At 41.3% G+C, this 19,749-nt stretch overlaps 1 protein-coding gene across 2 annotated transcripts in view; it reads left to right on the top strand.

The window, feature by feature from the left end:
- Nucleotides 1-19,749, top strand: part of CDH22 (cadherin 22) — a 543,365-nt gene that overhangs the window by 464,304 nt on the left and 59,312 nt on the right. For both annotated transcript variants that reach the window (XM_077251703.1, XM_077251704.1), the window contains exons 5-6: nucleotides 8,904-9,071; nucleotides 9,655-9,842. In XM_077251703.1, the coding sequence (XP_077107818.1) occupies nucleotides 8,904-9,071; nucleotides 9,655-9,842 (356 nt within the window). The remainder of the gene's footprint in view (nucleotides 1-8,903; nucleotides 9,072-9,654; nucleotides 9,843-19,749) is intronic.

Raw genomic sequence — 19,749 nt, 5'->3', positions numbered from 1 at the left:
TGAAATGTTTCTGCTGGATCCGTTTTTTTCTCATAGACTTGTATTAGCGACGGATTGTGACGGATGGCCTCACGTTTCATCCGTCATGCGCTGGATCCATCGTAAAATTGCTGTCCGTCGAACGGAGACAACGCACAGAGGAACGCTTTTTGTGCACGTCGGAAAATCGCTCAGCGACGAATCCTGCGCTGTCCGTCGTTGGCTATAATGGAAGCCTATGGACGCAGGATCCGTTGCTGACCGTCAGGAATCCAGCGTCTGGAATGCCGTCTTTTGAAACGGAGCATGCGCGGAAGAATTTCCAGTCAGGGAAATTCTCTCTCTCTTTTTACTATAGATGCTGCCTATGCAGCATCAATAGTAAAAATATGTAATGTTAAAAATAATTAAAAAAATAAAAAAAGCTCCCGCTCCCAGGCATTACTGGGAACGGGAGCTGTCGGGAGCATCGCAAGCATCCGGAAGCCTGCGGAGGACAACGGAAGGTAAGAATATCACGATTTTTAATTTTTTAAATTATTTTTACCATGGGTTGTATTGTGTATGCGTTTTTGCAGCGGAAAAAAGTGGCGAAGACACATGCACAACGTGTGCACATAGCCAATTCTGGCAACAACTGCCTCGACGGGTCCGTCAAAAAAACGAACCCAGTGCACCCGTTTTTTCTGAATCTGAACAGGATCCGTCTTTTCAACATTTTTACGGATTGTGACTGATTGTAAAAAACGGAAGTGTGAAAGAGGCCTAACTGATATTCTCTGCACTCTTCTTCTCATTCAAGATGGTCGCTACACTTCTGGTTGTAGCAAGCAGCGGCAGCTGACAGGAGGCAAAAATGAAAAGAAAACCCATCCTCACACTGTGTGTGCGCCGCTGACTTCTTCATAGTCAGTGAGCATGTGCAGCGCTGCAGTTACTGTTCAGGAAGCGCCTGCTGTAGCCAAGTGAGCACTCAATGACACCTTACCGCCTACCTGCCTGAACCCTAACCGCCGCGCAGCACACACACACTGACTATGAAGGAGGATTTGCATAGAAAATAAAACACGTTTTAACAGCTTCACGACATCTGCCGTACATGTATGGTGCAAGTCGGGAGTGAATTTAACCAGCAGGTAATGTCTGCGTGTAAGGGCAGGTACATATGGCCGTATTATCAGTCCCAAGTGCAATCCGACAAAACATCGGATCACATTTCACCAATGTTAGTCTGACCAAACAGAAACGTGGTCTGCACATATCACAGTTCCTGGGCAGGGGAGGAACAAAAGAGTACACTGACAAGACAAGACTGTTTTTAAGCAATGTTTTACCTCACAGAAAGAATCAGCTGTGATCTCCATGCTGTAATGTCTGTATCCTCTTTTGCTTCCTCCCCTGCCCAGGAGCTGTGGTATGATCAGACCATGTTCCTGTACGGTCAGACACAGCCATTACACAGTACACAGCAGGGGCACATTTATAAGATTATCTCAGCACAGGAACATTTTTTATACACATTCACATGTGGAGCTCACTAATTATTCAAAGATCTGTTGATTAAAGTTAACTCATAGGGAAACCCCTTTAAGCTTTGCTTGTTCGAGATTCAATGTTAAAACAAAACTTAAGTTTGTTTCCATAGGAAAATGTTCATTGTTATATTTGCTGAAAAAGAAAAAATGTCCTCTATTGTGGACATTTTTTTAAATAAATATCAAGGTTGGCCTGCAACTTTGTCCAAGTTTCTAATTTTGGCCTACTGTATTTTTGAATTTGACATCCCTGGGTAAGAGGGAAAGTGTCTCCACATTTTTGCTACCTGTTCTGAGAAAACATGATATAGAGGCAGATACCCTGATTCCAGCAATGTGTCACTTACTTTACTGTTTTTATTAAAACTGTTTTATCTGCTTCAGATCTACCAGTTCTCTGTATGCTGAGCTCTGTATAACCCCGCCCACAACACTGATTGGCAGCTTTCTGTGTACACTGTACAAAAGGTAGAAATCTGCCAATCAGTGGTGGGGGAGTGGTTAGACTACCTGATAGCAGGCCAAGTAGTCCACTAGTCATAATCTCCTACTGATAAAATAATTATTTTTATTTTAAAAAAATTACACTAAGCAGGAATCAGACTCTTGGTCTCTACATCATGCTGTTCTTGGATTACATAGCAAAAACATTCTGACAGATTCCCTTTACACAATAATTATGCCTTACTTACATTAAAGTGTCAATCCCCACTAATACCATTAAAAGGTAGATTTAAAGGGGTTGTCGGTCTTAGGCAACAAGTCTGGAGTCACTCTATGTGATTGCAGACTTGTGAACATTAGATTTACATACAGGCTGCAGAAAAACAAAGGGCGGGTGCCAATATATCCGGAATGTACAGCAGAGGTGCATGACCAAACAAAAAGCTGGAGTTAGAAGAACATTTAGTCCAGGTAAAACATTGCATATGATACAGTATATCTATGCCAAGTGACAGATCCTCTCGAAACCTATGATAAAATATTGGTGAGTTACTTTAGTAGCAATTTCTAATATTGTGTGATTTTTTAGATGACTTCTTTTCATCAGCAGTATGCTATGCAAGGGCACTAGATATAGATAATAGCAGCGTAACAACCAGTGATCTGTGGAGGCATCCGAATGAGAAGTCATTGGAAATTTGTTTCTGCAGAATGAAGTGACTCTTTCCACAAATTCACAATATATTCCTGTAGGTTCATAAAGTAGGTTAACCTTCAGTTTAAATTTAATATTCCTATTCACAGTACTGTTTTTCATTACGGTACCAGGTTACCGGGGTACCAAGAAACCTTTTATGTAGATGCCAATCCCACACCGCCACTGGCTGTGAATACTAATGGAAACAAAACACACAAATCAGGAATGGAACGTCAACACCCATTTGCAGGGACATTGGTTAAGCCGACAACGAGAGCTGTAAAATCGAAATAGTATGTTTTTGATCAAAATAATATATGGTTTTGCTCAGAATATTTTATAGAATAGAATACCTGTAGAAATATAATAAATATGAAGGCAATTTGGTCACTTGATGTAAAGTAGAAAAATCAAAGTTTCGCTAGTGCCCATGTCAGAGATGGCAATACACTCACTGAGAAGCCTCCCTTTAACAATTTTCTACATATGCTACGTCTCATTCGAATTACTTTAGGCTTAGTGGTTTAGGAGTCAATATTCCATGTTGCTGGAGATTAGGTATTATGAAAAGATAAATATCTGATGTCTCTGGGGGTCTATGGTTATTTACTGGTTAACTTTTAGTATTCTTGGTGTTTTACAATTGTGGGAAGGGCTGGGGATGAAAGCTATACCTGAAATGGTTTGGAAATCTTTATAGGTGTTCTAAGGGGTAGAACCCAGCCAAATCAGTTCTCCTGCTTTACACTGATGAGGGGCAAACACTCCGAAACACGTGTCTGAAAAAAACTGACCTTCTATTTTTGCTTCTTACCCCAAGTTAAATGGCAAGGCCCCTTAAATGGTCGATATTGACAATTAGGATTACTAATTCTAATAGGTGGGACTAGAGTTCAAGTTTTCTTCCTTTCTGAAGAGGCATTTTATATTTTTATTGGGGTTTGCAACTGAGGAAAAAATAATAACTCCCTGCAACCGTTCACTAAATTAAATGAAAAGATAACATTTTGTTTACCCCCAGCTACCTCTATAGGGAGATGGCTGTATGGGGTCTTTCCATGGAAATGAATGATAAATCAGCGATGGTAACAGAAATATTTACTTGATGCTATGAATGTCTCAGAGGGGTTGTCAGAGACTGCTTCTCTACTGTTGTCAGCTTAAAAGGTTGTAAGGTGAAATATTTGGTGATCTCTATAAAAAACAGCTATTCTGTACAATGTGATTTAGATTTATTCTCAATGGTAGCAGATATTTAGAAAAATAGAAAATTCCCTAACATGATTTCATTTTGAAAGGGCTGAGGAAGCCAACCAAGAACACTTGCCTGCAGGGAAATGTATCTCATTCATAAACTATAGGCAGTAAATAGCAGCCTGTTGTCTGCTAATAGATTCACAAATGAATCATGGAGAATTCAAACTTCCCTGCATCCTTCTATTTTTTGTTACTGAAAAGAGCAGTCCTGACAATAGTAATTTTTATAGGGATCTGTTATTTAAGAGACATCTGTCACCAGGTTTTTGCTACCCCAGCATAATGTTTGGGCAGAGAACCTGATTTAAGCAATTACCATATTTTGCGGATTATAAGGCGCACCGGATTATAAGACGCACCCCAAATTTTGAGGATAAAAATAGGAAAAAAACTTATTTTAATAAAATGGTGGTGCTTCTTATAATCCATGTGTCTTATTGCTTACTAGGGGTGGTGACTGCGGTGAAGCGGGGTCCCAGGGTCACTGCTGGGGGATGCAAGGGTGGAGTGTTGGTGCAGGCTGGGATGAGGGGGTGTTCGGATGTGTGCCGCTGTGGGTGTTCGGTGCTGCGTGGGCTCTGTCGACATTTTGTGAAAGCCCAGAGCCCCTGCACTTACATGGTTTACTATGCGGTGGACTCCGGGAAAATGGCTGCCGGGGGCGGCGCATGCGCAGATGGAGATTTCAGCACCAAGATCTCGCGAAATGAGATCTCTGCGCATAGCTGTGTGCATAAGCAGAAAGCCACAAATGAGTTGTGGGGGATGGGGTTACATAGAGCTCATGAACATGAAGAACTACATGTCAGTTGGTTTACTAGTGCTCTAGTGATAATCTAGATAGCAAAACTACAGCAAGTAGCCCAATAAGTGACATATCACTGGAATCTGGGTCTCTGTCTGTACATTATGCTTCTCTCACATCAGGTGGCAAAAACCTGTTACAGATTCCCTTTAAACAATTCCAGGATAAATGTTTATGGCACCCTGATATGAGTGATAGGCAAAGTTGGTGGTCAGCTTAGGTGCCATTGAGTGTAAGAAGGTTAAATATAGATTTTCAAAAAAACGCTGCCTTTCAAAACTTTGTACAGGCAGTCAGAAGTTGTAGCTAAGCAGTTGATTGTGCTGTAGGTGATGATTGAGCCAGTAAACGCACGGTACAGGAAAGTACTCATTTGTGTGCAAATTCTTGTTTGGCCGACAACTAACTCTCCTGTCCCCTCATTAACATGCAGGCTTAGCTACGATAGGTGTGTATGTGCTCACTTTTGAAAAAAGGGAAATAAACGCACTACTGAACTCTTTTGTGGATGGCTTATATCCTTTGAGAACAAAGGAACTGACATCTAAATGTAATATTCTCAAGCCTTCTCATCTCCAATATCTGTTGATAAAAGATATGGGAAGCCCCAATAACAACGTGGTCAACCAGTCCCACTGAAATCGTTGTTTTTGGTCTAATTAATTCCATCTTTTTGAGCCTTTGCGCCACTGGGGCTGTTAGCTGTCAGACAGCGATCATGCTGAAAATGCCTTAGTGTGCAGGAAAGCATTCTGAAACCTCTATGCTGAGATTAGGAAAGCTTGTAGCGTAGCGAGCCTGTGTGATGTTCACACGGTAAATCTGCTATTCTTGTTTTTCCTTCCTGAAGTAGGAGCGTTGTACAGGTGATTGTTAAGAGAGTGGTTTAAGTGCATCATATCAACTGAACAACAAAGCCGAATAGTATTCATTAGAGGGCAACAGAACATTGCCACTGCTTTTTCATCTCCAAATGCACATGTAAAAAGCTTCTTTACAGGATACAGTGATATTTCTGCTAGCCCTGTCACCTCAAGAGCTTTATTCACTCACGGTTGCCGTTTCTCAGTTGAACTGAAATGAACTGTCAGAGTATGAAATATACTCCAAACGCTTCAATCGCTGTGTTTAATCATTAGCTGTTAAATGCTACAAAAGCTTTTTCAGAGCTGACAATGTGTTTGCATAAAAGGCTCCAGTATGGCATGTTGTAATGCTCAAGACATAATTCTTCCATTATTATATCTGAGGGTTTTTTTTCCATTATTTAAAATTTTGCATTTAAGATGAAATTAACAGTAAACTTTACAATGTAAAACTTCAGGACTAATAAATATACCATTTTCTAAAAGCATAGTGCCTACAGTGAAACATAGTGGTGTTCTTATGTAGGGCTGCATGAGAGCTCCTGGTGATGGGGAGCTACATTTCATTGATGTTATCATGAATTCACAGATGTCCTGGTCTATGTTGAAAGAGAAGATTCTGCCATCACTCCATGCCCTTGGTAGACATGCATTTTCCAACATGACAATGAGGCAAAACACAAAGCTAAGGCTACTGTTGCATTTTTAAAGAACAGGTTGAAAGTGATTCAGTGGCCAAACATGTCTCCTGATCTGAACCCAACACCTATGAGGAATTCTGAAGAGAGAAGTTGAGCATCACTCTCCATCCAGCATCCAGGATCTAAAAGAGGATATATTTGAAGAATGGAAAAAGATAGATGTTGCAGTATGTCACCAACTTGTTCATTCCATGCCTAGAAGACTTGGTGCTGTCCTTAAAAATAATGGAGGTCATATAAAATACTAGAAGTAGTAGTTTTTGATGTGGGGCGTATTCATTTTTGTTACAACTAATTTGATTAAAATGGAGTATATATATATATATATATATATATATATATATATATATATATATATATATGTTATATTACAAAATTTACTTTCATGCCACGTTTAAAAAAAAAAAAATGTTCCGTGAAACTGAGTCTTGTCAACATTTTGGAAATGGTTCTTGTATTCAGTGAGTGAAAAATTGTTTGCCCCCTTCCTGATTTCCTATTCTTTTAAATGTTTGTCACACTTAAAGGTTTGAGATCACCCAATTTAAATATTAAACAAAGATTACACAGGAAAACTCAAAATGCAGTTTTTAAAGGAAGTTCTTTATTAATAAGGGGAAAAGAAATCCAAACCTACAGGGCCCTGTGTGAAAAAGTGATTGCTCTGTAAACCTAATAACTGGTTGGGCCACCCTTAGTAGTAACAACTGCAATCAAGCGTTTGTGATAACTGGCAATGAATCTTTTGCAATGCTCTGGAGGAATTTTGGCAAACTCATCTTTTCAGAATTGTTGTCATTCAGCCACATTGGATGGTCTCCGAACATGAACAACCTTTGTAAGGCCAAGCCACAGCATCTCAATTGGATTAAGGTCAGGACTTTAACTAGGCCACTCCAAAGTCTTAATTTTGCTTTTCTTAAGCCATTCAGAGGTGGACTTGGTGGTGTGTTTTGGATCATTGTCCTCCTTCTGTCTCTTCATGCAATCCTCAATGATGTTGTGATCAGTGGTCTGTGGGGGCCATATCATCACTTCTAGGACTACTTGCTCTGCTGTATGTTTGCGGTTATTGTCCTATAAATTTGTAGTCAACCAAACACCTCCCTGAAGGTATTGCGTGAGAGATTATTATTTGCCTGTATTTCTCAACATTGAGGAAAACATAAATCTTGACCATAATCCCAACCTAATTTGCTAAATTTCAGCCCCAAACATGCAAGGCATCTCCACCATGCTGTTGTTTATAGATACTCATTATTGCACCCCCCTCCAACCCTTAGGCAAACAAAATGTCTTCTGTTTCAGACAAATATTTCACATTCAGATTCATCAGTCCAGAGAACCTGCTGTAATATTCCTGCACCCCAGTTCCTATGTTTTCGTGCATAGAATCAAAATGAGAAATATTTGTCTCTTGGCCTTGTTTCCATGTCAAAGGTATGGTTTTTGATCATAATTGAAGACGACTTCTGGCCTTTATTTTGATAAATTAATAAAATGAAACTAGTAACACTTCTATTCTTGCAGCATCATTTCCACACCTGCTTAAAACTTATACATATTGTAACAACTCCTTGAAAAGAATCCAAAGAATATATTAAAGAGACAGCAGCAACAGGGTATTGAAAATATGAAAATATGTAAATTTATTACCACCATATAGTGTGTGATATTTTGGCTCAACAGTTCGCCTTTCTCAAAGGATTTTTCATATTTTCAAGACCCTGATGCCATTGTTTCTTTTATATATTACAGTCAACACTAAGACATTGACTAGGAACACATTATTTTTGAATCCAGTGTATTCATGTGCATAACACCCCAGCCTCTTTCCACACTCCACAGCATGAGTGACAGGTGGTGACCATGTTTCTGTATATACAGCCGTCTGGTAAAAAGTTTCATACATGCACTGGCAAAAAAAATCTGCACAGAAATTGACTTGCGATGGACATTTTAAATCCAAAGCATGTTATTTCTTTTTGCAGATTTTTCCTGTGGATTTTACTAAAAAATGCAAAACAAAACATTCAAAATTTTGTTGTGATTTTACTGTAATTCGTGGGAGATGATGTGTAATCAAGGTGTCCAAGTCTGTGTCAAAAATTCCTTTGAGTGTGGGAAAGATGGTAGGTATAGACTATTTGTATATTCTAGAATATACAGTGGATCGGAGGAATATTAGAAGTGATGTTGGAATGGTCACAGGGAGCTCTGATTCTTGAACCATATGGAACCCAACATTTCCTAATGGCTACCATACCTCAACACTTTTGTGATGAACTAGAATGGTGATTACGAACCAGACCCTTTCATCCAATATTGGTGTCTGACCTCACAAATGCTTTTCTGGATGAATTGGTAAAGATTCTCACAGACACACTCCAGAGTCTTGTAGAAAGCCTTGGCAGAAGAATGGAAGCTATGTCAGATGCAAAGTGAGGACCAACTCCTTATTAATTCCCTTGGATGTACTGTAGAAAGGGATGTGATAAAAGCTCCTGTAGGTGTAATGTGTAGGTGTCCTGATATTTTTGTCCATGTAATGTAAATAAAGTGTTATTACACTGTAGTCATTATGGTACTGTTCTATTTGATGTGTTCTTTCTATCCCAGGTGTGATCCGAACAGCAGTAGCAGACCTTGATCGGGAGTCTCAGGACCGTTATGACCTTGTGATACAGGCCACAGATATGGCTGGGCAGATGGGAGGGCTGTCTGGGTCAACAACAGTAACTATCGTGATCACTGACGTCAATGACAACCCACCAAGGTTTCCTCAAAGTAAGAAAAAGAGAATAAATTAAGTTGTAGATTGATAAGGAAGCCATTAACAAGCATGTAGAAGGAAGAAAGTAGCACATATGTATAATACAGAATTAGAAGAGGTCCAAATGCTTTAAATACCAGAACTTGAGAACATGATCCAGATTGGGAAAGTGTTGAAAATGCAAATACCCTAGTCTAAGCCAGTCTTTTTTCATGAGGGGACCTCTATAACATGCTTTCAGATTCAATGCAAGTCATATAGCTATATGTAAGAATGGGTTTCTCCTGAACGTATCCCTAGAAAAATGGGTAATGATACAACTTGACCGACTGGAGGCTTGACTTTCACATAGTGCCCTGCAGCTTTAAGTTGAAAGCCCAGTTGATCTAAGACTGATCGGTTGTCAAGGATACCATGCCTTCTGATAAAAGCACTTTACTATGGTAGACAAAGGACAAGGAGGATTATCTCCAACTCTTAATGCCATAATGATCAGATATTTGTAAGAGCTACATTTGAAGTGAAGAACCTCTTTAAGACGATTTTAGACATTTAAAATGCATTTAATAAAATTCATAATTTCTTCTTCTGTTTTAGAGCTTTATCGGTTTAGCGTAATGGAGACGGCTCCTCCGGGCTCAGTCATTGGTCGTGTAAGAGCGGAAGATGCTGATGTGGGGGAGAACACAGACATGTTCTACCAGATCCAGCAGCAAGAAGCAGCTGCATACTTCAGTGTGACAACAGATGCAGACACTCAAGAGGCTGTCCTCAGCATTCTGCAGGTACTGACTTATGGGGCATGAGTCTGATAGCATTGTCATCCTACATGTCATTGGTCATCTACCATATAGAGCATGGCATTATTTGTCACACAAAATGGTTTCTGGTCTTTAACTCCTCGGCATAGGATGATCATGGTATATGGGTAGAATGTATTTGCCGTTACTAAACTGTCCAGTTGAAATGTAAGTTTGACTTGGTTTCAGTAACATTTCATTGTGTTCAATGGCAACATAAGACAAGCTATTATATATTTTGACGTAAGAGGAATTTATCATTTAGAATTGACATCTCCAATCATTTGTAGGTCAATGTTTTATTGAGCTTCATTAAATATTAAAGGCTAGCACCAGTTCTATAAAATCATATGTTACAATACGTACAATAAATTTTGATTTTTCTCAGTCGATGGCTAGTATAATCAACCCCTGCTTCAATTAATAGATAGACAGGATTGAACTAAGCAGCTCACACCCTTCACACTGCTCCAAAAAGCTGTACTGTGGTGAGCACAGGACTGTAAGACAAGAAGCCGAAACCCAGGCTGGCGCAGCTACTAGGATGGGGGCAGGTGGCTTAACACATCTGTATTATTAACCTATATAACTTACTATTCACAGCAAACTTCTATACTTTTTTTTTCTATGAAAAACACATTTAAACTAGTTTTTAAAAACTAAAAAAAAAAGGGCTTTATTTCGTGGAAAACAGTACCCCCCGCCCACAGGTTGAATGTGGTATGGCAACTCACCCACTTTCTCTACACTTGAACTGAGCTCTACAGTACCAAACATACACCATGGAGAGAGTGGCACTGGTTCTGGAAGAAAGCAGACATGTTCTTCAATTCCATCAAATGCCGCACACATAACTGCCAATTATATGGTATGGGCTCCGGTACCAAATTCTAATACTGCTGCTAACCCATCACTTTTGGGAATATGGAAGAAAAAGAATCAAAGGCTGTGCACAGCGTGAGAAATACATGCAGGGGGTCCGGGGACCACAAATTGCTCAAATATGGTAAGTCATTGAGAGGTCATTCTCCATCAATGCTCTTTCTTGATTTCCCTCATTCCAACTAATGTTATAAAACTTTCTAGTTTACAAACTTCATATCTAACATTTGTTTTCTGGATACGCTGTATTGTTCTTTTACTTCGATTATTAGTGGTTGGCTCTGTTGCCCTTAAAACATTGGCATATATTGTCTTAGGGCATCATTCTCATGCAATGTATAATCTTCTCTAATGACCCGTATTTACCTGCGGTACTGAAATGTGGAGATCTTGGGAGTTCTCCAGGACTGATACTTATAGTATATTCAAAGCCTTCAGGACGTATTTCCATATTCTGTATTAAAGGGCATGTGTCACCAGACAGAGCCCATCTGCTCCCTCTGGGAGGATATTACATGATTGTATAGAGGGAGTCTTACAGTATGGTGACCCAAAGGTTCCACCATGTCAAGTAGACAATATAAACTTTCACGTTGACAAAAAACAAAGTGGAGTGACTTTAGAGCTATATGTAAATCATGACCAAGGTCCATGTGTCTACACGCCCTCCATGCACTTGGTAGCCCTCTGTCACTGGCTGGTGACCGATTTGAATACCCTTACTTATTATATTGATGGCTGGACCATACGTGACAAGCAATTTCCTCGTAGATTGCAACTTGCGATCAGGACCATCACTCCTTTTGGTAACTGTTGAATTATGTGTTACTTTGTAATATCTGTACATGTCTCCTCTGAATTAAGTGTTGCAGAATTTATACTAAATAAATGTTATTATTTATTATTATATTAGGACTAATAAAACAAAGTGCGACATTTTGACCATATGCTCATAAGTAAAGGAAATGCTACACAGAATTCATATAGTAAATAATATACATCACAGATTGGGCAGGAGGAACGAAACAATTGTGCAGACGTGTGCAGAGCTATAAATTACTGGGCAATAGCTGTGAACAAATGTTGAACGCTATTTCTGGTGGAGAGGGGGAGTCGGACTCCTTTGATTCTCCCACACTTATCTGAAATAGAGAATTGCTTCCAAAATGAGTATGTTCTGGGAGTATCTGTAAGGAGAAACATTATACATAAATATAGTCAGCTCGGATTTGTCATCCAAGGGCAATGTAATCGTCTCAAATGTGTAGTTCCAGTAAAAGGAAATGCGGAAACTTTACTTAACTCTATTCATTTATCTATCCATCTGTTGTTTGCTTCTATTTTACACTATTCTCTAATTTACTATAAAATTTCTCATTACAAATAATATTGTCAGTAAAATATTTTGATTAAATCAAATCCCCTTTGAAAATTATGTATCATGTCATTATGATAATCTCAGTAGTTATTAAAAAGTAAATATAAACAGTCACTGAATATCATTGTACATTTGCCTCCCATCCCACCTCCCAATCTGTCCTCCCCAATGCAGTGATGGAGCATGGGATTACTCTTCTCCACCATATCAGGTCATGATGTGCGCACTCCTTGACAGTCAGTGGCCAGCTTGAGAACGTCTTCTCTTAGCACTGTGACTTGCACATACGGACAGAATCAGGCTGGACAGGTGTGGATGGGAGCCAAACTCAGTCTTAGCCCAGGTTGATAGTAGCCGGTTCACACAAGTGATGGCATGGACTTCATAGGTTTGTGAAAACCTGTTGATTTATTTGAGAAAATTCCAAAAGCTTACATGATGTGTTAGGTGTAACTGAGGTCAGTTGACCCCTGGGGAAACATCTGGACTTTTCACATTCTCTGCTCTTCTGTCATCTTCAAGGACGTCTTGCAATGTCAGTACATTGCAGCAGTATTAATTTTCCCCACAAATACCCAACAAAGGGTGTGACACAACCCTTTAAGAAACCTGCTCCAGTCCAGTCCTCATTTCATTTCAAGCTCTTCTTTGCATAGAATGACTTCTTGACTTCTAAAACGTTGACTTCATTCTACTGTCATATTTAACAATTTTACTAAATGCTTTGCTAAAAACCTGAGGCACATTGTCCGCCTGGGAGTCGTCTGAACATCTGCTTCAATGGAAGGAAGAAAAGACAAGGATATCTGACCTTTGTACAAAGACTTTAACTTGGTCAATGTCACAAATTAGCTGAAATTTGAATACTGACCTAGAAATAGCACAGCGTGTCTTCATTTAACTTTTCAGAACTTTACTTTGTTTCCAATTTTTCAAATGATATGGCTTGTGTGAAATGTGCTACTTTTCTTCTCAGCGTAAGCAAGAGGTATCATGTGTTCTCTTTGAGTATTTTCGAAGAATTTGTGACTTTATTTGCTTCACGCCACAGAGGTATAGCACGCTTAGTAGTTACAGTTTATAAAGAAAGACAAATATACTTGTTGGTTATGACACCATATAGGTAGCGCAAAGTAAGTTTGGCTACTCTGGATGATCCAGAACATATCAAAGGTATGGAACATAAGTCACATTTGGCAGTGATCTTTCAAGACTGCCTACTCCACTAATACGGGACCTTTGGAAAGACGGGACCATTGGAGATAATGGACCTGACGCTTCTCAGGTTCAGTAAAGGTTTGGCTCAGCCACCATTAGCGGGAGCTCACTACATTCAGGGTAATACAACTCCCAAAGGGATTTTTGTATATGACCCTGTTGACATCACACCCAAAATATTCTGTTTTGGAGTGTTGGAACAAAGTGATATTGATACAGTATAAAATGTCATCAGCACAGTTGGTGCAAATCGATTTGTTGGATCTGGTCCACGTCGGTCATCTGTGGCCGACGGATGGGAGCCCTGAGAACTACTTCCTACCTTCCAACATCTGCGGCTCTCCTTTTTGATAGCTAGCCTGGCGCAATGTCATCACCGTGACTCACATGTGCATAGCAACAGGCTGGCTAATCAAGAGGAGTGCTGCAAATGGTTGGAGGTAGGAGGTGGTTCTCAGAGCTCCTGCCCAGGGACTACCAAATTGCTGATGTGGCCAATGAACCCTGTTCTGAAAATCGATTCACGCCATCTCTAATCATCGGTAAATATCATTTTTTTTAAATCTTACGCCAAGTTTTCAGAATTTCTGTTCAGCAATGTAATAATTATATCTGTTTTGGGGAAAGCTGTCTCAGCAATACACCTAAAATCACCTATGCAATACCACATTACCCCTAGTCCATGTACACCTAGGCAGATTCCTTGTGATACTTGTAATGGGACCTGTATTGGTAGTCCCCCAGCTTTTCCTGGCCATGATATACCTAAGAAACATGTACATAAGCCCTGTATATAGACTAATGATGTTTTTTATTGACAAAAATGCCATTAATTTGCTCACGTACAAATGGACTGCCCACATTAGTCCGCTTGTATAATGTGTCTTTGGTGTAATTAGTTGGTGACAACCCCTGTAAAAAAAATTCAGGTGGAAAAACTACTATAGATCTATGAGCATATCGACAAAACGTCTGATGGTAGTCATGGGGATCCACCATGATAGCTATTCAATACCGGACAAAAGATATTGAAATCCATTGTAACAGGGGTGGGGGTAGAATAACCTGAGCTATTAAGTTTGGACTTTTTAGTGAAGTGGCTTCTTTTCCTTCTTTGTATTATTGAACGCCTCTGTTTTTTCTTTCTTTATGTTATTGACTACCCCTACCCACAGAGAGAGGCATAATGATGTTTGCTTTTCCAAACAATGGCATAGCCTTGGATCCAGGCTGTGTCTGTGCCACTCTTCAGCGCACTGAATATGCCTTTGTGTGGCAAGCTGGTTTGGAGACTGAACCTATATTTTATATTGTATTTTTTCATTATTTTGTTTAGAATGCAGTGACATGGTCCGAATTCAAACTATTCCTCTCTAAGTCTCATTATTACATGGAAATAAATATCAATTAGTTGTTCTGTTGCAGAGTCTTTTATGGCTCTGTACAGCTAACTCTATACTACTAATCAATCATAATTGTTGTCACCCTGCTTTTCCCACACACTGAATGGCATAAAAATCTGCATTGTCAGTTAGAAACATGGCCGTATTAAAAGGAATCAGTGTCAAGATCACTTACTTTACTGGGTGCAGCAGTTGTGATACAATCAGAGTTTTTAGATGTAGCATGTAGCAGAGCTGAGAAAGTCAACCCCGCCCACACCACAGCTTTCTGTACACTGTATATTGACAGTAAGCTACTAATCAGTGCTGGGGGTGGAGTTGAACCAGAATGCACAGCAGCTGTAGTCCTGTAGTGTTATTCTCCTACAACACTCACTGTATCAAAACAGTATACAGCCTAATAGGTGACACAAAACTGAAATCAGTGTCTCAGCCCCTACCTCCTACTGCCCTCAGACTAAGTAGCAAAAACCTGCTGACAGATTCCTTTTAAAGTGAATCTGTCACCAGGTTTGACCAATAAGAGATACAGCCATCACCTTTCAGGGCTGATATACAACATTCTATAATGCTGTATATCTGCCCCCAACCCGACCTGTAAGAGAAGAAAAATAACTTTTATTATACTCACCTGCGGGGTGGTCTGGTCCGATGGGCGTCGCTGGTCTTGGTCCGGCACCTCCCATCTTCTTACAATCCCCATCCTCCTGCTTGCTTCATGTGGATGACACATCCCTTCGTCATCCACAGTCTCCTCGGCACAGCATTCCTGCACAGGAATACTTCTCTGTCCGGTTGAGGGCAGAGAAAAGTACTGCAGTGTGCAGGCATCGGGAAAGGGCTGAGAAGCCCGGCTGTTGTGAACTCCGTTTTCAGGCTCCCTCTTGTGGTCACAGATGGTATTGTGTGACTTTGGTTTTTTGGCTCCCCCTGGTGGTTTGGTTTATTATCCTGCGGGTCTGCTGGATCAGCTGCCTCATTATTCACCAGGGAGGCTCCTATTTAGCTCTGCTTCACTTCCACTTGTTGCCGGCTGTCAATGTATTCAGTGCTATTCTGATTACTCCTGATTATCTTGTTTTCTGCCTCTTCAGGATAAGCTAAGTTCTGTTTGAATATTTTTTGCTCATCTGCCTGCAATATGATTTCTGTGTATGATGAGTCTAGTCCAGCTTGCTAACATGTGATTTCTTTTTGCTGGTAAGCTCTGGGGTACGGAGTTGCTTCCCCCGCACCGTTAGTTGGTGCGGGGGGCTCGAGCAATCTCTGCGTGGATATTTTGAATAGGGTTTTTTATTGACCGCACAGTTTCCTTCCTATTTTCTGCTATCTAGTATTAGCGGGCCTCATTTGCTAAATCTGATTTCATCTCTGCGTTTGTGCTTTCCCCTTAACTCACCGTTAATATTTGTGGGGGGCTATTCTATATCTTTGGGGTCATTCCACTGAGGCAAGTGAGGACTTACTTTCCCTCCAGGAATAGTCAGTTTCTCAGGCCGTGACGAGACGTCTAGGATTTTTAGGTAACGTTCCGCGGCTGCCTATAGTTGTGGATAGGATAGGATCAGGTTGCGGTCAATCTAGTTACCACTTCCCCAGAGCTAGTAGTCTGTTCAGTTACTTAGCTAGTCCGACCTGCGATCCTTGCCACTAGGATCATAACAGTACAGCCGGCCTATAAAGTGTTAATTGCATGGCAGAAGCAGGAGAAAAGAAGCTTGGAGATATTTTTTTTTTTTTTTTTTGCTGCCGTGTGTCTAGCTGCTGTGTGTCTGGCTTCTCTCCTCCTCTTAATCTTGGTGTGGCTCTGAGTTCAGCTGCTGATATGGATATCCAGAGTTTAGCCTCCAGTGTGGATCATCTTGCTGCAAGGGTACAAAGTATTCAGGATTTTGTTGTGCACAGTCCTATGTCAGAGCCTAGAATACCTATTCCGGAGTTGTTTTCTGGAGATAGATCTAGGTTCCTGAATTTTAAGAACAATTGCAAGTTGTTTCTTTCTTTGAAACCTCGTTCCTCTGGGGATTCTGTTCAGCAAGTTAAGATTATTATTTCTTTCTTGCGTGACGATCCTCAAGATTGGGCTTTCGCATTGGCTCCAGGGGATCCTGCATTGCTCAGTGTGGATGCGTTTTTTTCTGGCCCTTGGATTGCTCTATGAGGAACCTAATCTTGAGAACCAGGCTGAAAAAGCGTTGTTGGCCCTCTCTCAGGGGCAAGATGATGCAGAGGTGTACTTCCAGAAATTTTGGAAATGGTCGGTGCTTACTCAATGGAATGAGTGTGCCCTGGCTGCAAATTTCAGAAAAGGTCTTTCTGAAGCCATTAAGAATGTCATGGTGGGGTTCCCTACGCCTGCAGGTCTGAATGAGTCAATGACTCTGACCATTCAGATTGATCGGCGTTTGCGGGAGCGCAAACCTGCACACCATTTGGCGGTGTCTTCTGAACAGACACCTGAGTCTATGCAATGTGATAGAATTCTGACCAGAAGTGAACGGCAAAATTATAGACGGCAAAATGGGTTGTGCTTTTACTGTGGTGACTCAGCTCATGTTATCTCAGCATGCTCTAAGCGCACAAAAAAGATTGATAAATCTGTCACCATCGGTACTTTACAGCCTATGTTTATTTTGTCTGTTACCCTGATTTGTTCCCTGTCATCTTACCCGGTTATGGCTTTGGTGGATTCAGGTGCTGCCCTGAGTCTGATGGATTGGTCATTTGCCAGGCGCTGTGGTTTTGTTTTGGAGCCTTTGGAATTCCCTATTCCACTAAGGGGAATTGATGCTACACCATTGGCTACGAATAAACCTCAGTACTGGACACAAGTGACCATGTGCATGACTCCTGTTCATCAGGAGGTGATTCGCTTTCTTGTATTGCATAATTTGCATGATGTTGTCGTGTTGGGCCTGCCATGGTTGCAGACTCATAATCCAGTCCTGGATTGGAAAGCAATGTCTGTGTCAAGCTGGGGTTGTCAGGGAATTCATGGTGACGCTCCTGTGGTGTCAATTGCTTCATCCACTCCTTCTGAGGTCCCTGCGTTTTTGTCAAATTACCAGGATGTATTTGATGAGCCCAAACTCAGTTCTCTACCTCCTCATAGGGATTGTGATTGTGCTATAAATTTGATTCCTGGTAGTAAGTTTCCTAAGGGACGACTTTTCAATTTGTCAGTGCCGGAGCATGCTGCTATGCGGAGTTATATAAAGGAGTCTTTGGAGAAAGGACTTATTCGCCCCTCCTCCTCCCCTCTTGGTGCGGGGTTCTTTTTTGTGGCTAAGAAGGATGGTTCCTTGAGACCTTGTATTGATTATCGCCTTCTAAACAAAATCACAGTCAAATTTCAGTATCCTTTGCCATTGTTATCTGATCTGTTTGCTCGCATTAGGGGGTCTAGTTGGTTCACCAAGATAGATCTTTGTGGTGCGTATAACCTTGTGCGTATTAAGCAGGGTGATGAATGGAAAACTGCATTTAATACGCCCGAAGGCCATTTTGAGTACTTGGTGATGCCTTTTGGACTTTCTAACGCTCCTTCTGTCTTTCAGTCCTTTATGCACGACATCTTCCGCGAATATCTGGATAAATTTATGATTGTGTATCTGGATGATATTCTGGTTTTTTCAGATGATTGGGAGTCCCATGTTAAGCAGGTCAGGATGGTGTTTCAGGTCCTGCGTGCCAATGCTTTATTTGTGAAGGGCTCAAAATGTCTTTTTGGAGTACAGAAGGTCTCTTTTTTGGGTTTCATTTTTTCTCCTTCTGCTATTGAGATGGACCCAGTCAAGGTTCAGGCTATTCATGACTGGACTCAGCCTACATCTGTTAAGAGTCTTCAGAAGTTCTTGGGTTTTGCTAATTTTTACCGTCGCTTCATTGCTAATTTTTCTGGTGTTGTTAAGCCATTGACGGATTTGACCAAGAAGGGTTCTGATTAGTGTTGAGCATTCCGATACTGCAAGTATCGGGTATCGGCCGATACTTGCTGTATCGGAATTTCCGATACCGAGATCCGATACTTTTGTGGTATCGGGTATCGGGTATCGCAACAACATTAATGTAATAATGTGTAAAAAAGAGAATTAAAATAAAAAATATCGCTATACTCACCTGTCCGACGCAGCCGGGATCTCAGCGAGGGAACCGGCAGCGTTGTTTGTTTAAATTTCGCGCTTTTACTTGGTTACGTGAAGTCCCGGCTTGTGATTGGTCAGGGCGGCCATGTTGCCGGGACGCGGACCAATCACAGCAAGCCGTGACGAAATTACGTCACGGCTTGCTGTGATTGGTCCGCGTCCCGGCAACATGGCCGCCATTAACCAATCACAAGCCGTGATGTCACGGGAGGCTGGACATGCGCGTATTTTGAAAAGCGCGCGTGTCCAGCCTCCAGTGACGTCCCGGCAACATGGCCGCCATTAACCAATCACAAGCCGGGACGTCACGGGAGGCTGGACATGCGCGTATTTTGAAAAGCGCGCGTGTCCAGCCTCCCGTGACGTCACGGCTTGTGATTGGTTAATGGCGGCCATGTTGCCGGGACGCGGACCAATCACAGCAAGCCGTGACGTAATTTCGTCACGGCTTGCTGTGATTGGTCCGCGTCCCGGCAACATGGCGCCGTGACCAATCATAAGCCGGGACGTCACTGGAGGCTGGACACGTGCGCTTTTCAAAATACGCGCATGTCCAGCCTCCCGTGACGTCACGGCTTGTGATTGGTTAATGGCGGCCATGTTGCCGGGACGCGGACCAATCACAGCAAGCCGTGACGTAATTTCGTCACGGCTTGCTGTGATTGGTCCGCGTCCCGGCAACATGGCCGCCCTGACCAATCACAAGCCGGGACCTCACGTAACCAAGTAAAAGCGCGAATTTTAAACAAACAACGCTGCCGGTTCCCTCGCTGAGGTCCCGGCTGCGTCGGACAGGTGAGTATAGCAATATTTTTTATTTTAATTCTTTCTTTTACACATTAATATGGTTCCCAGGGCCTGAAGGA

Source organism: Ranitomeya variabilis, chromosome 4 (genome assembly GCF_051348905.1).
Source record: "Ranitomeya variabilis isolate aRanVar5 chromosome 4, aRanVar5.hap1, whole genome shotgun sequence".
NCBI lineage: Eukaryota > Metazoa > Chordata > Amphibia > Anura > Dendrobatidae > Ranitomeya > Ranitomeya variabilis.
This window is presented reverse-complemented; position numbering and strand designations above follow the sequence as displayed.